The sequence below is a fragment of the Girardinichthys multiradiatus genome, chromosome 17 (assembly GCF_021462225.1).
Source record: "Girardinichthys multiradiatus isolate DD_20200921_A chromosome 17, DD_fGirMul_XY1, whole genome shotgun sequence".
Lineage (NCBI taxonomy): Eukaryota > Metazoa > Chordata > Actinopteri > Cyprinodontiformes > Goodeidae > Girardinichthys > Girardinichthys multiradiatus.
Genome location: NC_061809.1, coordinates 3,536,306 through 3,556,388, shown reverse-complemented (window position 1 = coordinate 3,556,388; position 20,083 = coordinate 3,536,306). Strand labels below are relative to the sequence as shown.

The 20,083-nt window shown below is 40.2% G+C and overlaps 1 protein-coding gene across 1 annotated transcript; it reads left to right on the top strand.

Moving 5' to 3' along the window:
• The first annotated feature begins 3,564 nt into the window (after positions 1 to 3,564).
• On the top strand, positions 3,565 to 14,080 carry LOC124882688 (zinc finger protein AEBP2-like). The gene is made up of 8 exons (XM_047389172.1): positions 3,565 to 4,187; positions 10,567 to 10,798; positions 12,607 to 12,714; positions 12,798 to 12,984; positions 13,077 to 13,201; positions 13,307 to 13,374; positions 13,523 to 13,636; positions 13,732 to 14,080. The coding sequence occupies exons 1-8, from the start codon at positions 3,670 to 3,672 to the stop codon at positions 13,742 to 13,744; spliced, it is 1,365 nt and encodes a 454-aa protein (XP_047245128.1). The 5' UTR covers positions 3,565 to 3,669; the 3' UTR covers positions 13,745 to 14,080.
• Positions 14,081 to 20,083: the final 6,003 nt, after the last annotated feature.

Genomic DNA, 20,083 nt, shown 5'->3' with positions numbered 1-20,083 from the left:
AAATTGGGTTTGGATAACTAGAATCATGTTTTGAAGGCCATTTATTATAAAACTAATCTTGAACAAGGTTGAGATTGCCTCCAATTATAGTTCTGGGTTATTGCTTCTAGGAGTAATTTGTTTTGACTTAGACTATTATAACCGTGTATATTTAATAAAAGAAAATTTCAATTATCTAAACAAACAGTAAGGATTAACCAGTGACCATGATCATCTATCTTGTGTGAAATTTTTTGACCCTGAAAGTTTTTTTAGCAGAATAGCGACCCCTGGTGATCTTGAGGTGCCATGACAGAAATAGGCTTCATCTCCCCATTGGTTGGACCAAAGTTCGTCCTCATGTTTTGAATGCGTTTCCTGTAATATTATATTTGCACTTTTCCCTTTACAAATCCTTTTTGTTTTAGTTTGTTACTGCGGCTATGTTGAGGACTGAAGCCTCTGTATATGGGTCACGTGCTTGACCCCTACATCAGCAGCGCTACGCCTTATGTCACAGTATTTGCTGTTGAATTGCTAAACAGGGTCATGGACTTCCGGCTAGCCAATTTTGCGAGTCCGCCATTTTTTTTTTCTCTCTTTCTGTGATGTAGTAGTTTAAGCTCAAGTATGCTAAGCTGAAAGTGGAGATGTCTAAATGTTCGGTTGTTGGGTGTATCAACCCACAGAATTAATTACACCGTCCCCCAGCATGAGAACCTCTTTGAAGTGGCTGGTTACATTTTTTTTCATGGAAATATGTTCACATCAGTGGGGAATTTCCTCTTTGTTTGAGCAAAGCTTGAGTGCTTCAGCAACCTCCGCCAGTATCAAGAAGGATTTGCTGAAAGACTTCATCTGATTAAGCGGTCAGTTCCTTCTGTCTAAGGAAACGACGGACACAGCAAAGCATTCAGCTGCATATAACGCTAAAAGGACAACAAACTTTATTTTAGACATGAATTTATTGTGTGTTGATGACATCTTGGCTATTGTTCTGATAGTAGCATTGTGCCTTCTGATTATGTTAGTGCTGTGTGCTGCTTTTAGCTCCTTGAGGACAGAACTGTACTACATGTTTTGATTAATAATATTTCATAAACAGTTTAGCATTGTAAGGCTGGATAAGTCTTGTTGCTGACATATTGTAATAAATATGGAAATAAAAAGTTTCTGGACTGCTAGATAATTATATCTGTTATCAAACTATGAAATTGGCAGTGGAGTGGAATGCTCTTTGACCTGGAGTGGGCAGGGTGTGAAGTGCCTCAGTAGCTTTTAAAGAGACGGTACCAAAACGAGTTGCTCTCAGACGCACCTTAGAACAGGGCTAAAAGAGGAGCCTGTGGAGCTACAATAACAAAAGTTCAGACCAAAGCATTGAAGTTCCAATTAATATAGGCTACAACTGAATGATTTCAATGTGAAAAGAAAGGATTTAAAAGCATGATATGTCTCCTTTCAAAGAGTATTAAATCATTTTATAAAATGTGTCCTCTAAATGATTTATTTCTTTTCTGTTCAATGTTGAAAATTTAAGAACCTTTTTGTTTCACAGGATTCCTGGGTCGCTCAATTTAAATTATATTTTTACAGTATCCACTATGTTGAAGATAATTATGTTGGCTGATGATATAATTTTTTTCTGTTCTGAAAAGCATATGGACAAATTGATGCACTTAGTAGAAAAACAATTAGCTGTGTTAAAAACGTGGTTTGACTATAACAAGCTATCCTTAAATAAAAAAAAAGGTCAACAAACAGAATTTATGATATTTTCTGGTAATCGAATTTTCAGTAATGCAAAGTTACATATACGTGGAGCTACAATCGAAAGAGTTTATAGGACCAAAGTTTAAGGTAGAATTGTGGAGAAAAAAACTTAGTCTGAAGCCCAACATAGAATTTATCAGAAACAAAATAGCAAAATCAACTGGAATATTGTTTAAAGATGTCCTGAACCAACTAATAAACTTTTCATTCAAATTAATACTTTAAAATTTATTGATATCCTATGTATAAAAGTTCTGGAAATAATGAATAAAGCACTGAACAAAAGTCTTCCTTCTGGAATTCAGAAACTATTTAAGTTAAAAGAGAGTAAAACCCTCCCTCAGTCCTGGCTAAGCGCTAGTACAGATGTCAAGGAAGGCGCCAGAAAAAACTGCACGGGGGGTTGCTCTGACCCCCGCAGGACCAAAAATCTAAGTAGTGTAATCCTGTGTACATGTATGTAGTGTGTGTAAATATGTTTAGGTTTAAACACAGATCTATAATGTACATGTGTATATGTTTGTATATAGACAGTAATTATGTTTAATACTGCTTAAGCTCTTGATTTGTGGATTGAAAAGGGGAGGCAAATATAAGCCTTGGCTTCTGCCTATTCCTTTTTTGGTAAATATTCTAGAATATATAATGGTGTTTTATTGTTTTTATTTTCTGTAATGTTGTAAATTTACCATAATAAACGACTCAATCAATTTTACACCAGCCCTGCCTTGCAGGGACATCTCTTTAATAGTGTTCAGAAGAACTCTACCTAAACTGAAAAGTAGTTACTTTAAAAATACAGGGATCTGCATAAGATTAGCAATGACAGCAAATAGTTTTACTGGATTTTCTGTAGTTTTTCTGGAAGTTGAACACAGTACTACAGCTACACAGCTAGAGATAAAGTTAAGGTAGAGCAGATGTTCGTGTGTGGCTTGCAGCAAGACGAACCTCTACTGTTACTGGAAAAGTTTGGTTTATTACAACTACATTTATTGTTTAATTAAAAAAAAAAAATGAATAACTGAGTTTCACATTTAAGAATGAAATAAAATCACAATTTTCAATATGACACAGTAGCCCAGGGTGTATCACACCTCATTCTGAATAACTGCTAGAGAGAGGAACCAGTCCCATCCAAAGCGTTCGCACTGAGCCAATTTCAGCGCAAGATCACATGGTCCTTAGAGTCCAAAAACAACGACAACTTACATTAAGGTTTAAGAAAGTGATTTGGATACATTTTCTTGGGTCAAACAGGTTCCAGTGAGCAGCAACGGGCTCTGAAAACACAGCAGATAATCGATAAATAGCCTCGTCTCTTGCTAAATTTGTTCTTCCGTTTGGTTCGTTTATCTGTTTGTTGGAACACGTGGAGACGAGAGAACAGAACATTAGTGTGAGCGACGATGCCTCACTCCGCTCAAAAGTTCACTGTACTTGGTATTATACACAAGGTAATGTCTAAAGGACAATATTTATGAATTAGTAACTACGTTTTTTTTTTTGAATAATAAAGAAATATTCAATATCGGCATTTTTCGCTGTAAATTGTTTTGTCTTATTATTTGACTTTCTACACTTCTCAGTTCCTGCCCAGTGAGCATAGAGCTAATGCCAAAAGCAAACTGAAAGTTAGCCTTCAGTTATGTCATTCTGGTGCTTTTCTGGCTGTAAGTACTCAGAACACGTCCAGTCAAAGGTTACATTCTAACGATTAGAATGTCGTGTGGATCATATGTTTACGGGCTAATTCATCTGTAAACCGAGTGAAACGTCTTCCAAATAGAACAGCTTTTCACCAAGACGCTCTGACGTCACGCTACCTCCTGCTTTGCTTTACGTTTGAAGCGGAGAACAGCACGGGGCAAACTTTTCTCGCATAACATCACAAAAACAGCGTGTTTGATGTTCTAAATGGCGCAGAAGAGAGCCGAAGGGACCGAACAAGGTTCCCAGTCCGAATCCAGACAAAGCGGTCCCTGTGAGACTGCAGGGACCGGCATGAAGGGACAACCCGTGGAAGACTCCAAACGGGAACCGGGTGACAACAACGAGGACAAACCAGCCGAGAACAGCGGTGGTTGTATGGCAGCGGAACACGGCCACAACCCACCGGCCTTTCCCGATATCGACGGTGAAGATACTTCACCTCACTGTAAACCTGGTAACAGTGAAGCTGAAGCTGGCCTTAAACTCGGAGAACATGGGGCAAGTCCGGCGCAGGGGAGTCCAGCGAGCAGCACGGACTCCGCACAAGAGGGATCCCGGGTGCTGAAAACAGAACAAAGAGAAGCGGAGAACGTGTTCAGCTCAGCGCCGCGCGGCTGCACAAAGCTCGCGGGAAAGGCCGAGCACGCGGCCAGGAGGTGGGCCGGTGTGGAGCTGAGCTCCGTGGAGGGAGAACCGCTCAGCCGCGTGGACTCTGAGGACAGGTCGGTGTACAAGCTGAAGGAGGTGGCAGAAGGCCGCACTGAGTTTTAGAGAGGTGGTGTTGGGACGCAACACGGTCCAAGTTCACCACCGGAAGGATTGTTTGAAAAAGCTTTTAGGATGACGGTATTTGTTTCCTCCTGACGTACACTTCCGTCAGCATTTTAATATATAAAACTCAGCTGTGATGAAATGACTTCTGGGGTATCTCATCCCGCCTATAGTGTCGTGAACCACATGTAATGATCGCAGCAGGGCAGATATTTACCATGTGATTACGCCTTTAAATCCACACGAACACATCCTGCTCCTGCGCTCATATGAAGGCTGTTAACCAGGCCGAATTCATGATGCGTGTTTGGAAATCAAGCAGCAACAAGAGGCCAGGGAACACACTTTGGCTTGGTTCATTTTTCTGTTTTGGCTGTAGTTTGTTACATTAAAATTGTACAGGTTAGACTAAAGATTTCGGTAGTCACGCGTCATCATCGACTTTATTTATAAAGCGCTTCAACCGCAGCCACAGCTGAAACACAGCGCGGCACATCTGGGATAAATACGATAAGAAAAAGCATCGGATAAAATAAAGCTAAACGCAATACTAAAACATAGAAAAAAACAGACAATATAACAGATAAAATCCATACTTATAAAAGTTGAGTAAAATCTAGTCTCAGTTTGGTTGATGGTGTTTCTGGTGTTAGATAGAATTACCAGTGATGTTTGTATACTACTAATGGGCCATGGTGCTTCTCAGCTGCTTTGTGGGTCAGAAGCCGAATAGTTTGGGAGCCGCTTATTTAAAAGACAGGTTTCAAAGGCTTCTATTAAAACATGACATTTAAGGCCAATCTTTACAATGTTGTCTAAAGGTGACCCAATTTTATTATAGGAAAAATGAATGTCAGGAAGTTCATGTTGTTACTCCTTTCAGTATGTAAACTCATATATAGATTCATTACACATAGTGAGACACTTTAAGACTTTATTTCTTGTAGTTTTGATTATTATGGCCTACAGATAGTCAAGCTCCAAAATGGTGCCTAACAAAATTGGAAAAGTTTATTCATTTCTATGCAATCAATACTCGTTTGGGGCTCTTTTTACATGTATTACTGCATCAGTGTGGTGTGGCATGGAAGCAATCAGCCTGTGGTTCTGCTGAGGTGTAATGGAAACCCAGGTTGCTATGGGGTTCAGGTCAGGCCAGTGTGCTGGTCAACCAAGTACAGTAACACCATGGCCATTGAACCAGCTTTTGGTACCTATGGCAGTGCAGGCAAGAGTCAGGTCCTGTTGAAAAATAACATCTGCTTCTCCATAAAGCTTATCAGCAGACGGAGGCATGAACTGCTCGAAAATTTCGGTAGATGGCTGATTGACTGTGGATTCGGAAAACTCAGTTGATCGGCAGATGACACGGCACCCAAAAACCATTACTGACTCTGGAAACCTCCATGGAGACTTTACTTTCATCTGAAAAAAATATGGGGAATTAAAATGCCAAAAAATCAAAGAGCATACATTTTGTTCTTTGCTGTTATGCAGATATTTAAGGTTGAAGCTCTTGCTTATCTCGTCATCCATCCCGATGGATGACGAGATCCTGACCTGATCCTTGGTGCCAGTCAGATAAAAAAGCGGTGGACCCGAACACAAGGCAGAATTTCAGCACACACATGCAGTTACTAAATTAAATACAGACTGCTGCACAAACTGTAGATATGTTTTAGTATGAAAGTCAGTGGTGGGCATAACTCTGACCACGAGATAAGTGTTTCTCAACCCTGGTCCTCAAGGCACACTGGCCTGCATGATTTAGAAGTTTCTTTGCTATAACACACCTGATTCAGCAAAAATCTGGTAATCAGCCATCAACTGAAATGTTGTCTTAAAATAATAAGAATAAAAATAGGAGTTCCTACAATTTGCTGAAAAATGTATATAACACATGTTAAATAAATTTGATAAATTGCTCACCAATATGAGAATGATTAGCCAAACAGTTACCATGAATTATTATTCCAGTCAGCACATTTTACAATAACTTGTGTTAAAAAATACACAATTCAGTCCAAGTTGGCTTTAAAAAGGTCTGCCGGTATCTGTAAAATATCTGGTTAAGAAATTAAATTGTATCCTACGGACTATTAACTACGTTTTCTATGTGTTTGGACTGAAATGGAAAGGAGCACACAGAGGAGGACAGGGAATTAGCTGCTGGTAAAATAACATTTGAATTATTCTATAAAATATTTGTTTTTGTTCAAACAAAATGTTCAAAGCATCATTCAACTTGTTTCTTAGATAAAAAACTTAAGCAGCCCAGACCACAACTTGAGTGAAATTGAGTTTGAGTGGTTAGTGGCGTTAGCTCCTGATCACACAGGATCTGAGTACAAACCAGAAACAGCTGCAATCATCTGACAGAAACCTGAACACAGTTTTTTTTTATTATTAAAAAGACAGATTACTGTTCTGTGTGAAAGGAGTAATACACAGCAGTAATTTAATCACAATGCTACAATGTTAGCATCCAAATAGTTTATGCTAACCGCTTTACATCATTGTACAGTACACTGCTAAATACTCTCTTCTGCACAGTAAACGGTTCACATGTTTTCATGTTTATAATAAGATCCTTCTAAAAATTTGGTTTTTAAAAATACCTAAGCCCACCTGAAGGGTGGCTGGATGCAATTATGCTACAGCAAATTAGCATCAGCTAGGCACCAGCACCATTGTGACCCTGTGGGGATAAGCAGGTTTAGTCGAGGGATGGCTTGATGTCACCAAGCCAGACAAAGTAACTGCTGCTGCTTCTTCGGTTTATTGGCAGTTGTCTTTATCCAGTGGGCGGGCGGCACCAGAAAATAAGATGTAGCGATCTGTTGTTGCCACACAAACGCACCCAGTGGAAGGAAAGAAGCGCCCCCCCAAGGAGGCTGTGACCTCGAAGTTGCACGGTGTCTTTCTAGTGGCTAGAACTGTTTCTAGAGAGCAAACAAAATTCTTGAGCAGGTAAAACAGACTTGAGGGCTCAGTTTTGACCATTGAGTCCATTTCTTTCTCCTTAGCTTAGGTAAGCTGTTATTGATGTCGTCCCTGGTTCACAAGTGGCTCGACATGAGGGATGTGACATTTGTAACTCGTGTAGGATTCATCTATCTTCATATTCATCTCTATGAACAACCCGCTTCTTCAGCAGTGACCTTTTGTGGCTTACCCTTCTTGTGGAGGGTGTTAATGACTTCTGGACATCTGTCCAGTCACCAGTCTTCCCCCCATTGTGTCTCCTACTGGCCCTGACTGAAAGACCATTTAGAGGCTCAGGAAACCTTTGCAGGTGTTTTGAGTTCATAAGTTTATTAGGGTGTGACACCATGATTCTCCAATATTTAACATTTGCACAGTATTCTAATTTTCAGAGACACTGGATTTTAGCTCTTATCTGTAAGCCATAATCCTCAAAATGAAAAGAAATACAGGCTTGAAATATTCAATCTATGCAATATGAGTTTCAATTTCTGAAAAGAGGGACAAAAATATTTAGAACGTTGCAGGATATTTAAATTTCAAGGTGTACCTGTAGCAGTCTTGGGTCCAGAAAATGAAGGAATTGCAAGATTATCCTCCTTTATGGATCAAACAGCATTCCTAATGTTGATCTACTAGGGGTACATGTGTTCGTACTGAAAATATCCAGTACAGTCCTGTCGGTCCGGTACGCACATGTACTGAACAAATACAGCGCTGTTTATACCTGAACATATGCAGAATGTTTCTGTGCAGATCCAAGTATGCAATTCTGTAACACAGCTTCAAAAAGTGACAATAAAACGAATCAGAGAGGACTCCCAGTTATCACTAAACTCTGCGATTTAAGAACATTAAGGTTTCTCACGCAGCTAAAGTGGACAATGGACCGAACCAGAACTTGATGTCAGCGTTTTACCGCTCGCTTTGCTCTCAGCTGAAAAACTAAGCTGAAACTTCATTCTTAATGTTACCATTAAACCTCTAAAATGATTGAAATATGGTCACAGTCTAATTAAAACATGTCTAAACATCAACACTGTCCGTTTTCAAGCGGTTATGTTATATTCAGGCGTTTGCTCTGCCTGCTTATGCTACTTTATTCATTGAAAGGAATCCAATTACATCTCTAATCAGTTCTAAACCTTCCACATGTTTTAATTTTAAAACATGATCAAATCTAATTCATTTTAGAAATTAAAAAAGATTATTTTACTGCTGACCAAAGTAAAAATAAAATCTTATTTTCAGCATTTCAAACATACCAAATGATGACTTTAAAAACTGAAAACGAACTGAACTGTGGGTTTTGTGTACCATTACACCCCTATTACATGTACATTTGTACAACATTTATAAAATGCATTCAACTACATGTTGTTAGTTGATGCATTTAGAGGAAGTTCTTAGTTGTGATGCATTTAATGGAATGGAAAGAAATTCAGGTTTGTCAGTATTTAGGCAACTGAATCAGTTTCACTTTCAAGCCAATAAAGTGAAGCTGATTGGTGCGTCTCGGATGTTTTCTGGGCCAGATTTTTCTGATGGCGACCCTTTCTGGGCGTCTTAGTGCGTGGAGTTGATCACAACTTGTTAGCTTCAGTTTCTCCACCTCCTTATTATACATGGATTGTATCGGATCGCTTATTGTCATCACTACACAGGACTCATGAAGGCTCTGACCTTTTTTCTAACCCTGACAAGTGAGTTGTCAGATGTCCCAAACAATCTGATCTTGCTCTTTTTGCCCCTTAGCTGGACACAGTTGCATTCATCGATCAACAGGCTATCATTACCTCAAGTGACACCGTTGTGCAACACAACCAACCATCCGACCAGAACACAGTGCTTATAAGGGTAGATCATTTTAAATGGAAACACAGTGGTGGAAAACTAAAGCAAAATATGAAATAAAATACTTCTGTTTTTAGTAGAGGTTTTTGCTTACTGAGCAGAATATTATCACTTCTCTTTATGGAGTAATATTGAAAGCTCATATTTCTGATGCATCCAGCGTAAAAACTCAAGGACTTATTGTGGCATCCTCTGAATAAGGAAGCAGCCAATAAGGACTTATAGTTGGCTCATAGGATTGCTAGTCTGCACTTTGCTTAACAGACAAACTGCTGTAGACCTTTTAGAGTGATGACTTTACTTACCTTAATAACAGCAGTGGGCAGCAGTTTTATATCATGACTTTTTAGGGAGTGTTAGTGTGCGAATCGAACCAGGAAATGGGAACCTTTAAAACAATGTCCTGCTCATGCCTTATCATGGCTAGCTATCCAGACCCTGAAGCAGTCCCAGATCATCACACTACCACCACTATGTTTTATCATAGGTATGATGTTCCATTCTGGAAAGTTGTGTGAGTTTTACTTAGTTTTATACCAGATGTAACGAGATCACCTTAACTTAGGCAGTAAGGCCTCCAGAGCTTTAGTGCTGCTTTGGGTTCTTCTGTGACCTCCTGGGTGAGTTCTTGGAGTGATTTTAGTAGGACACTTCTTCTGGGTCTTTTAGCCTATGTCATGTTTGTTTAATGCCTCTTTTACTTTGTAAATGAAATAATCTGAAAATGACTTTGTCTTTACTCCGGTTTACTCTGAAACATTTAGGGCATAGCAAGGGATTTTCTTTAGCACAAAGTAATTCACAGTTCTTTACACGATGAACATTTTTTCACTACGCTGGAGGTAACTTTGTACTCTGGCGTTAAATGATCAGCTGATTCAGACTGAATTTGATTAGAAATCGATTTGTTCGAGTTGCATTGCAGTAATATTATTGTATTTAGACTAACTTTGATTCTATATAAATAGAATCCGTTTAGTTTTGGATACTATTGCTCTGACGTTTGTTGCTAATTGCTGCTATGAAAATAAACTGAATGGAGATGAGTCAGTTTTTGAACTTATAACACAGTGCTTTCATACTAGTCATGGCAAACATGTATGTTATTAACAATTATGATTTATCATGATAAGGATAATACGCTGATGTTTGCAAACCCTCACAAATGATCAAAAAGTGATAATTAATTATTAGTAATTTCCCACTTTGGTTCCATGAAACCATCAATAAATATAAATGAATTTAAAAATCAGATTAACTACTGCGAGACTTTTTTGGGTGTAGTTGTACTAACTGATGTAACTAGTATACTCATGTTGCCTATATGATAACGGATATGCTTTATTGATTGAGGCTATGACTGTATGCAGTGACAGATCTTATTGCAACAAAATATTATGTTAAGATTTTAAGTTCAGGTTTTCCAATTCTGTTTCATACCTAAGCTGTCAGGGTCGTTCACCATGTCATCTCTTCCTGTATCTGTTCCAGCATCTGCTCCACCCTGATGGACATGGAGAGCACGGCATCCAGCGGTCGCTCCACTCCTGCCATGCTCATTGGTCATGGCGGGGGGGTGGCAGCAGTGGGCGGTTCTGGGTCAACCGTGAGCAAATCTCTGAGCTACACCTGCTGCTGGGATGGCTGCCAGTTGCTGTTCTCCAGCAGCCCTGACCTGGCTGAACACATCCGAGCAACACATGTGGACGGACAGAGAGGAGGGGTCAGTGTGTGTGTGTGTGTGTGTGTTTCTCTGTTGGACTTGGATGCAGCTGGATGAGTTCTGCTAGCATCAAAATATGGTTCCAGGTCAAAGGTTTTGTCTCTAAAATAGTTTCTGTTTCAGTACAAACATAAAGAACAGTTAAAAATAAAACTATTAACTATAAAGAGATTTGTTTTCAGAAATTGTCATAAATAAAACACTGAATTACCTTAAGATTTGCAGCACTTCATGGATTCAAATGACTCTTTCTCAACTAGGAATATATTGATGTAAAATTTTCAGTTGTGTTTAAAAGGGCAAAAGCGTTTGAGTACAAGTAGAAAATGATGCAAATCAACTTTAAACTATTGTTTTCAATCTCTTCTCCATCTTGTAAAAAAGCGTTAATGTTGGCCCCACTTACTGCTTTATTAGGCCACATGTAGTGTTTATCTCCTAATGTATTCATATATCTGAGAACTTTAGCTCATTAATACTTTTGCCTCATATAGACCTTCTAGTCCAGTCTACTGTCTGGTTGACTGCAGAGTCCTGTGACATAAACTTGGTCATCCTTACCCAACCGCTGCAGTCAGCCATTTGACAAACATGCCGGTTGTAGTTTTAAAACCATTAGCGTAGGAACTGCCACATTTTACTTTCTTGTAATCAGGTGAAGAAGCCTTGGTTTAGCTGGCTGACTGGCAGTGCACAGCAACTGGTCGGTATGGCCAGTGCAGTGTTACTGCTCCACGCAGCTGTAGAACATTGGAGCCTTTCCTGACTTCTAATTAACACCATAGGGACCCAGTGATAGAATGTTTTATTAACCCTGGTAGTCCACTGCAGTCCACCTGCACCCCAAGAGCAAAGGACGCTCTTTAAAAGACAGATATGTTAAGATGTTAGACAGAGAGGACAGATGGTTTCAAAGAGAGGTGAAATCGAGGTTCCAGCTTTCCAATATCGACATTCCTGCTTTGAAACTCATTCCAAAGAAATAAAATAAAAAGGTCAGTCAGTCATTTTCTACCGCTTATTCCATAGTGGGTCGCGGGGGAGCTGGTGCCTATCTCCAGCAGTCTATGGGCGAGAGGCGGGGTACACCCTGGACAGGTCGCCAGTCCATCGCAGGGCAACACACAAACAACCACACACACACTCATTCATACACCTAAGGGAAATTAAGAGAGACCAATTAACCTAACAGGCATGTCTTTGGACTGTGGGAGGAAGCCGGAGTACCCGGTGAGAACCCACGTATGCACAGGAGAACACGCAAACTCCATGCAGAAAGACCCCCGGTCGGGAATCGAACCCAGGACCTTCTTGCTGCAAGGCAACAGTGCTACTAACTGTGCCACCGTGCAGCCCAGAATAAAATAAAAGGCCTCATCAAAATCCAAGTGATCAAGTAAAACACATCACACTAACCAATAGACTGTTATGACCCAAGGAGGGACAGGGAGGTCATCGATTAGCATCTGACTTGGAAGGATGGGCCTCCATGTAATTTAAAATCAGCAACTCCCAAACTCTAGGTTGCTAAGCTGGAAGCCTCCAGGGTTGACAAAGACTCCTGGATATGTGTCGAAATGTTTTGAAGGTAAAAACAGAAAGAAGGTCTGGTTGCCTCCAATTAAAGCCTGCTGTAATAACCCTGGTAGAACCAGCCCATGTCCATTCATATGACTGCTCCTGAATGTTAATTACGGTGAGCAGGTGATTATCATGGCACATTTTATCCAATGTGCTTGTTTTGTCACTCTGAGCTTGACTGTTGCAACAGTGCGCCTGTTTGTAAACTGTGTGTGTGTGTGACCCAGGTGTTTGTGTGCCTGTGGAAGAGCTGCAAGGTGTACAACACTCCATCCACCAGTCAGAGCTGGCTGCAGAGACACATGATGACCCACAGTGGAGACAAGCCCTTCAAGGTAACATCACATAGCTCTTATATATCTGCAGCTTCCTCATCAGATCACTGTATCCACAACAAATGTTCTCCATTTTCTTGCAGTGTGTGGTAGGGGGCTGTACTGCCACTTTTGCCTCACAGGGGGGGCTAGCTCGCCACGTCCCCACCCACTTTACCTCCCAGGGTTCATCTAAAACATCCAGTCAGGGCAAAATGAAGGAGGAGTCTCCGTCCAAGGCTGGTCTGAACAAGAGGAGGAAACTTAGGAACAAATACAGACGCTCACTGCGTATGATTGACACACACACACACACACACACACGTGTGCGCCTTACAGCTAAAAACATAGGTCTCACAGTGAGATTCTCCACCTGTTTCCAGCTCGACCTCATGACTTCTTTGATGCTCAGACCATGGAGGCCATCCGGCACCAAGCCATCTGTCTTAACCTGGCAACACACATTGAGAGCCAGGGCAATGGACACAGTGTGGTCTTCCACAGCACGGTTGGCACTCACTCACACACACACACACACACACACACACACGCAAATATAAACAAAGCAGATTACCAGAGCATTATCTTACCTTCGCTCTTTCTTGATTTTAAGGTGATAGCCAGGAGGAAAGAGGACTCTGGGAAAGTGAAGGTACTGCTGCACTGGACACCTGAAGACATGTAAGTCCTGACCCCTAACCCCCTCACAAACTCCTCCCCTCTCCGCATCATCTTATATAACACAGTGAGAGGTCATAATGAGTTCAAAGCTTAGGTATTGTCTGTCAGTTTCCACTCAGTGAGCTTAAAGTGTTCCTGTGTGCATCAGACTGCCTGACGTATGGGTGAATGAGAGCGATAGGCTGCAGCTGAAGACCAAAGTGGTTCATCTGTCCAAGCTGCCCACAGACACAGCTGTCCTTCTGGCTCCCAACATTTACAGGTGAGCCTGAACATAAAGTTGCATCCCAGAGTCAGTAAAAACACTAAAGATGTTTTTTTTTTTTTTTATCTTTTTGCCTTTTGTGTTCACCACAGGATGTTCTTCTGATGAACTCCACTGTGCTGATCTACCAAGGGAAGACATCTTGCTTTCTACTCTGCTCCATGTGAAGGTTTCTCTTCTTCCTTCATTCAAGTGGATTCTGGGAAGTAGCATGTCTCTCTGGCTTTTTTAGGGCACCAGTATTACTTTAAGTGTAGAGTTTGTAGAAAACATGTTGCTTGTTTTAGGTAACACAGCTAGGATTAAAAACTAATGAACTGCATCTGTAGAGAGAAGTCATTGTAAATATGCAAGATTTGTAATATATTTTTATACACTTTTTGTACTCTCATGTAGATAGCTGTTTTTTGGTCAAGTGTTTTAATAAAAGTCTGAAAATTAGCTAATGTTGGTCACGTCCAAATTCCATTTAATAATTCCCCTTGGCCTAAAGGATTTCTCACAAGACATAAATTACTGCAGTGTTTACTGGCTCTGCTCAGCTTCTGAGGAGCAGCAGGGCCTAGGGGGCGCCACAAGAGCCAGAAAGCTGTGCCCAGAACAGATTTTCTATTGCTTATCAATTGTTCATGTCTATTGTGACAGGTGAATTATTGGTTATTAAATTGAAAGGGTCTTTCAGTGTTTAATAATGGGTTTTGGTGCGCAGCGCTGGTGGTGTAGGGGTTTAAGCATGCAACCCATATATAGAGGGGTGCTGCAGCATCAGCCTCTTGTCCTTCAGATGCATGAGGTGAGCTATACTTTTAGGAAAGTAAACATGATCAAGGCTGCAGGTCCAGTCACGGTGTCAGGTTGGACCCTAAAATCATCTTCTGTCCTTGCTGGTGTTTTTCTGGACATCTTCAACCTCTCCCTGCAGCTTTCTATGTTCCCTGCCTGCCTGAAGTCCTTCATCATTGTGATTGTGCCCAAAAAACAAAACATCACCTGTCTCAATGATTACCGCCTTGTAGCTCTGACCCCAGTCATCATGAAGTGGTTCGAGAGGATCCTCCTGAAGTATATCAAGGATGCCATCCCTGCTGGCCAGGACAGCCAGCTGTTCATCTACAGGGAGATTTGCTCTACGAAGGATGCTGTCTCGTTAGCACTCCACTCGGCCCTGACTCATCTGCAACATCCTGACACATATGTTAGGATGCCTTTTGGGGACTTTAGCTCAGCCTTCAACACTATCCTTCCAGACATGCTGGGCCTGAAGCTCCACAGCCTTGGTTTATTGGCACCACTCTGCTCCTGGGTCAATGACCTTCTCACCAGCAGGCCCTAGATGGTGAGAATAGGGAAACTCGCATCAGCCCCACTGATCCTCAACACTAGCACACCACAGGGTATGTTCTCAGCCCTGCCCTCTTCACACACGGCTGCTCGGCCATCCACAACACAAACACAATCGTAAAGTTCTCAGATGACACTACCGTTGTGGGGCTCATATCAAACAATGAGACTCATTACAGAGAAAAGGTCCACAACCTGATACAGTGGTGCTCCAGGAATAACCTTATCCTGAACACCAGCAGGACCATGGAGGTCATAGTAGATTATAGGAGTTCCAGGAGGACTGAACATGTTCCTCTCTGCATGCAGGGAGAGGTGGTGGAGCGTGTGGACAGCATAAAGTTCTCAGAAGATCAACATGTTATGTCAAGGGTGTAATTAATAATTATCAGGCTGGTTCTAATCTTTAGTCAAAATTGGCCAAAAAAGGTTTAACTTAAGAGTCAAATGCCTCTTTTCCATTAAAGGTTCCAGCTCAGCATGTTCCTATTCCACCCTCTCACTCTACTAGCCATGTCACCGATGGCTTGAAGCCCTGCTGTGCTGCTATTAACGTTACTTTGTAACTATTGTTACAGTAAAATAATCTGTGTTTACGGTAAAGCTAAAAACAAACGAAATACAAATAATGTTGGTATTATTTTATATATAAGAATGTCCTGTATATGTTTTTTCAAGCATAAAATAATCCACTGGAACAGTTATCTGGAACACAGCCCAGCCAGAACTAAAAAGATAAACGGTGAACAATCCAACTCGTTGCTTTTGGGTTGTTCCGAAGGACTGGAATAATATTAAAAACAAGAGAAATAAATGAGGTCTCAAAGGACCCTGAAGAACTAATATTATTAGTAGGGGAATCCTGAAGTGAAATTAGCTACTAGAAAAAGTTTTTTTGCAATAAACAGAGCAAGTTAAAAATACATGGAAAATGTCCAAATTTGAAGGGCTTTCATTTTGAAATCCCACATCAGATGTTGGTGAAATCTGGCTGAGTGACATCTAGCAATGTTCCTCTGTCATCCTGAAGTGAGAATGGTCTCTGTGAAACGAACTGTTTTGTTAAAATAATTATGGAAACTTAAAATAAATGATAAACTTAAATAATGAACAGACCTGTGACAAAAGTAAACGTATATCTCCTTATTCATAGGCGGGCATTAAAAATATTTTTTAGAACATAGAGCAGCAGGAATGAATCAACCAACTTGAGTTTATGTATGTAAAACATATTGTCAAATATAGCAAATGTATTACATCTGACTCAGTTGACTTTATTTTATTTGTAATGAGGTGGAATTTATCCAATACATACAACGTTATTCCAGTTGCTCGGTGAAACAAGCACTCTGATCTTCCAGACCAGGCAATGAATGCTGGAGTCTCTTTTTTTACTTTCATTTCTCAAAACTTTATTTCCTTTCTTTCTATTGCTACCATTTCTTGTAAAGTGGTTGGAAAGTACTTTGTAACAGAAATATTGGATTCTGCCACGCAGCATTATTCTATAAAGTAGAGTATATTATAACATGTTGTAAACATGTAACCTCAGCATTAACATTTTTTAACATTTGGATGGCATGGTGCAGATCAAGAGTCATGTATTGACTAAGGGTCAGAGTCTCTGGAGCGACCTTATGCATTTGGGCTTCATTTTTAACTGCCTAATAAAAAGAAATATATTTGCTATCTATGAACCCACAGACATAAGATTCAACAAGCAGAAAGGCATGTAGTTCAGAAGCAAGGCAAGTCACTGAACACACAAAAACTCCACAATTAACAGTCTTGCTGCTTCCACTGTGGAGGAAATGTCACAGTGTAACCTTCAAGGCCACCAGAGTATCTGAAGACATTTCTGCAAAACACTAAGTGTATATTATTTCTAATATTCTTCCATGACCCAAACTTTCCTTCATATGCTTTGAGGGAGTTGTTGTCTCAGCCGTGGCATTAATGAGGGCAAGGACATTAAAGCGCAGAGAAGTGAAGTTAGTTTCAGGTTGGATATTGGACATTGGACACGGATTCATCAGAGTCTTTCTCCGTTTGATCGGATGCAGGCAGTCTGCTGATCACAAGCAGCTACTCTCTGCCTGCCCCCTCTTCCTCAGATGATGGTTTGCTTAAGGACCATTAGGAAATATTTAAACCAAACATGATGCTTCATGGTGGTATTGTTTTGGGACAAATGTTTATGCCTTTGAACAGCTGATTTAATGTGTGATCAGCTGTTTTAGGATGACATTAAACGCTTGCGTGTAATTCAGAAAGCTGACATGGTGTCCTTTTTCTTTTCTGTCAGCCTTCAGGCATGTTTTATCATTTGTAAATAGTAAAATAATACACTGCTCAAAAAATAAAGGGAACACTTAAACAACACAATATAACTCCATGTAAATCAAACTTCTGTGAAATCAAACTGTTCACTAAGGAAGCAACACTGATTGACAATCAATTTCACAGATGTTGTTCAAATGGAATAGACAACAGGGGGAAATCTTTGGTGATTAGCAAGACTCACTCAATAAAGGAGTGGTTCTGCAGGTGGGGACCACAGACCACTTCTCAGTACCTATGCTTTCTGGCTGATGTTTTGGTCACTTTTGAATGTTGGTGGTGCTTTCACACTCGTGGTAGCATGAGACGGACTCTACAGTCACCTTGTGAGTGCTGTGCTGCTAGATGGAGAGCTGTTTGACCGGAATCAGAAAACATTCTGTGAAGACGCTCTAAATACCCCAATGCTACACAAGAAGCTCAGGACTGAGCTTTCTCTCATCTGTGAAAGTCCAGACTTCAGGGGCTGCTGTGGTGCACTGGTTCTGTACCAGGTTCTACAGAGTTACAACCTCCAGAAAACCCTCTCTGAGACTGTGATGCTGTTAAACATCCTTATAACCACTCTAATGACAATAACGTTTCTCCACCTTAAAAAGGATCAAGATCTTCCTGAGAAATACACTGGGAAAAAACGTCTGAATGCATTGGCCATGCTTTCCATGGAGAGCGCACTTGTCAAAAACATGCCCAAACTTTAATGAGAGGGTTATTGATCACTTTGCCTGCTTGAAAGAGAAACAAGCAAAATTTCAGTATTATTGATAAGTGAGTGCGTTATAAAATGGTGAGTTGTGTTATGTTGTACTCTCCAAATATTGAACTGTAAATAGTTGATTGTATATCGTCAGTCAAAAATATACAGAATAAATTTATTGTATTTGAGAACTTCACTTGTTAGCTTTACAAAAGTAATATACAATATGTACAATTCATGTGTTGTGTTGCCACCTAGTGGTTGAACAAGAAACCAAATTAAACAATGCAATAGAACATTGTAAAGTTAGCTATCTGACTTTTATTTATTAAGATTTTACCCACTGACCGTGTCATCTTAGCCATTATCATAACATTTGCCCCACCTAAGAAATTTGTCAGGAACCGCCACTGGTGCATAGTAAGCTTTTGAATGAAACCTTGACCCTCAGCATCTGGTGGGAGCATGAGCTATAACCGGAAGTGCAATTTCTAGTTGCCACTGCCAGGAATTGAGCTTAGTGCCTCTCTAAACAATTAGCTCTCACATTAAAGACATACATAAATATGTTTAAACAGGGAATCTAAGCAGAACCTGCCAAGAAAAAGCTGTTTTTCACTGCCGTAATATAACTGCTTAAGAACACTTGAGCAAGACAGCTGGTTATACTGAAACCTTTAAGTAATGTTTTTAATCTTAGAATGATGAGGAGGAATAAAATGTGCTCCTCATCATTGTAAGCTTTAAAACAGAATGACCAGCTGTCTTGTTCATATGTTTTAAAGCAGTTAGATTATAGCAGAAGAAAACATCTTTCTCTCAGCGAGCTTCAGTGACAATGTAACTGAAGCATTTTTTGTGTTCTTTATATTGCCTTTGTGGGTTGGTCAGAGTTTCTAGGAACTTTTATTGACTTTCTGTTACTCTGGGGTACAAATCTGACAAGGGCCCATTTCCTTTAGCCACAAAGCTCCATATTTATGTGACCACTGGGCACAGTGAGCAGGATGGTAAAAGTAAAAGAATCTCAGAACGCTCACTGTTAGAGAACTGCTTCAAATAGTAGCAACTTGGAACCACCAAGGTGCCATAAACAACTATTAGACACTGTCTACATGCCAGATGCCAGGAAAAGGCCCATTCTGTCCAACTATCACAAACAAACATGTACAGTTTCGTATGATTGAGTTTTTTGCAACATACAAATGAGTCTGGAGTAAAACAAAGGATTCATAAGTGGAATAGCACCTCCTGCCTGCACTTAAGCATGGTGGAGGATCTGTATTGATGTGGGTCTATTTATCTTCCAAATGCATTGGGAACTCAGTTAGAGTGCATGGCATCATTATTTCTTTAAGGTACTACAAGATTTTAAAAACATATCTACCAGACTCTACCTGTAAACTAAAAATGGGTCATTATTGGTCGCAAAAAAGATCCAAAACATGGCAAAATCGACACAGAAATGGTCCCCAGACCTAAATACCTTTGAGGAAGTTGAAGAGATGACCCATCTATGTGCTGCCTCCTCGTGAAATGGTATAGGATAAGAAAAATGATCTCTTGTTGGCAAAAGAGGGATGTACAATAACAACAGGGGTACCAGCAACTGATAAGTAAGCACTAAGCAGGGTCATCAACAGAGCTCCCAGAATTATTGACCAAGAACTTCCTAACAGATCACACTTGTAATTCTCATCTTTATAAAATTGTATGAAAGATAGCTAAAGACCCGTCTCACTCTGTAAATATTAGTTTTTGTCCCCTACAATCAGGCAAAAGGTGAAAAAGCATCAGGTCCAGATCGATTCCTTAACAGTACATATCTTCAGGCAGTGACAGCCGTCAAATCAAAAACCCTTACCTGCTTTCTTTAACAAGTTTAGCACTTAAATTAATTATATGATTTGTAAAACTGCTCCTTAATCGACATCTTATTACAAATGTCAACTCACCTTGATGAATATTTTGTTAACTATTATTTAATTTGTACAATGTTTCTTGCTTTTCGTCTGACATCCAAATCTATTTCTTTAGAAATATTCCCAAAAACTACAAGTACCAGG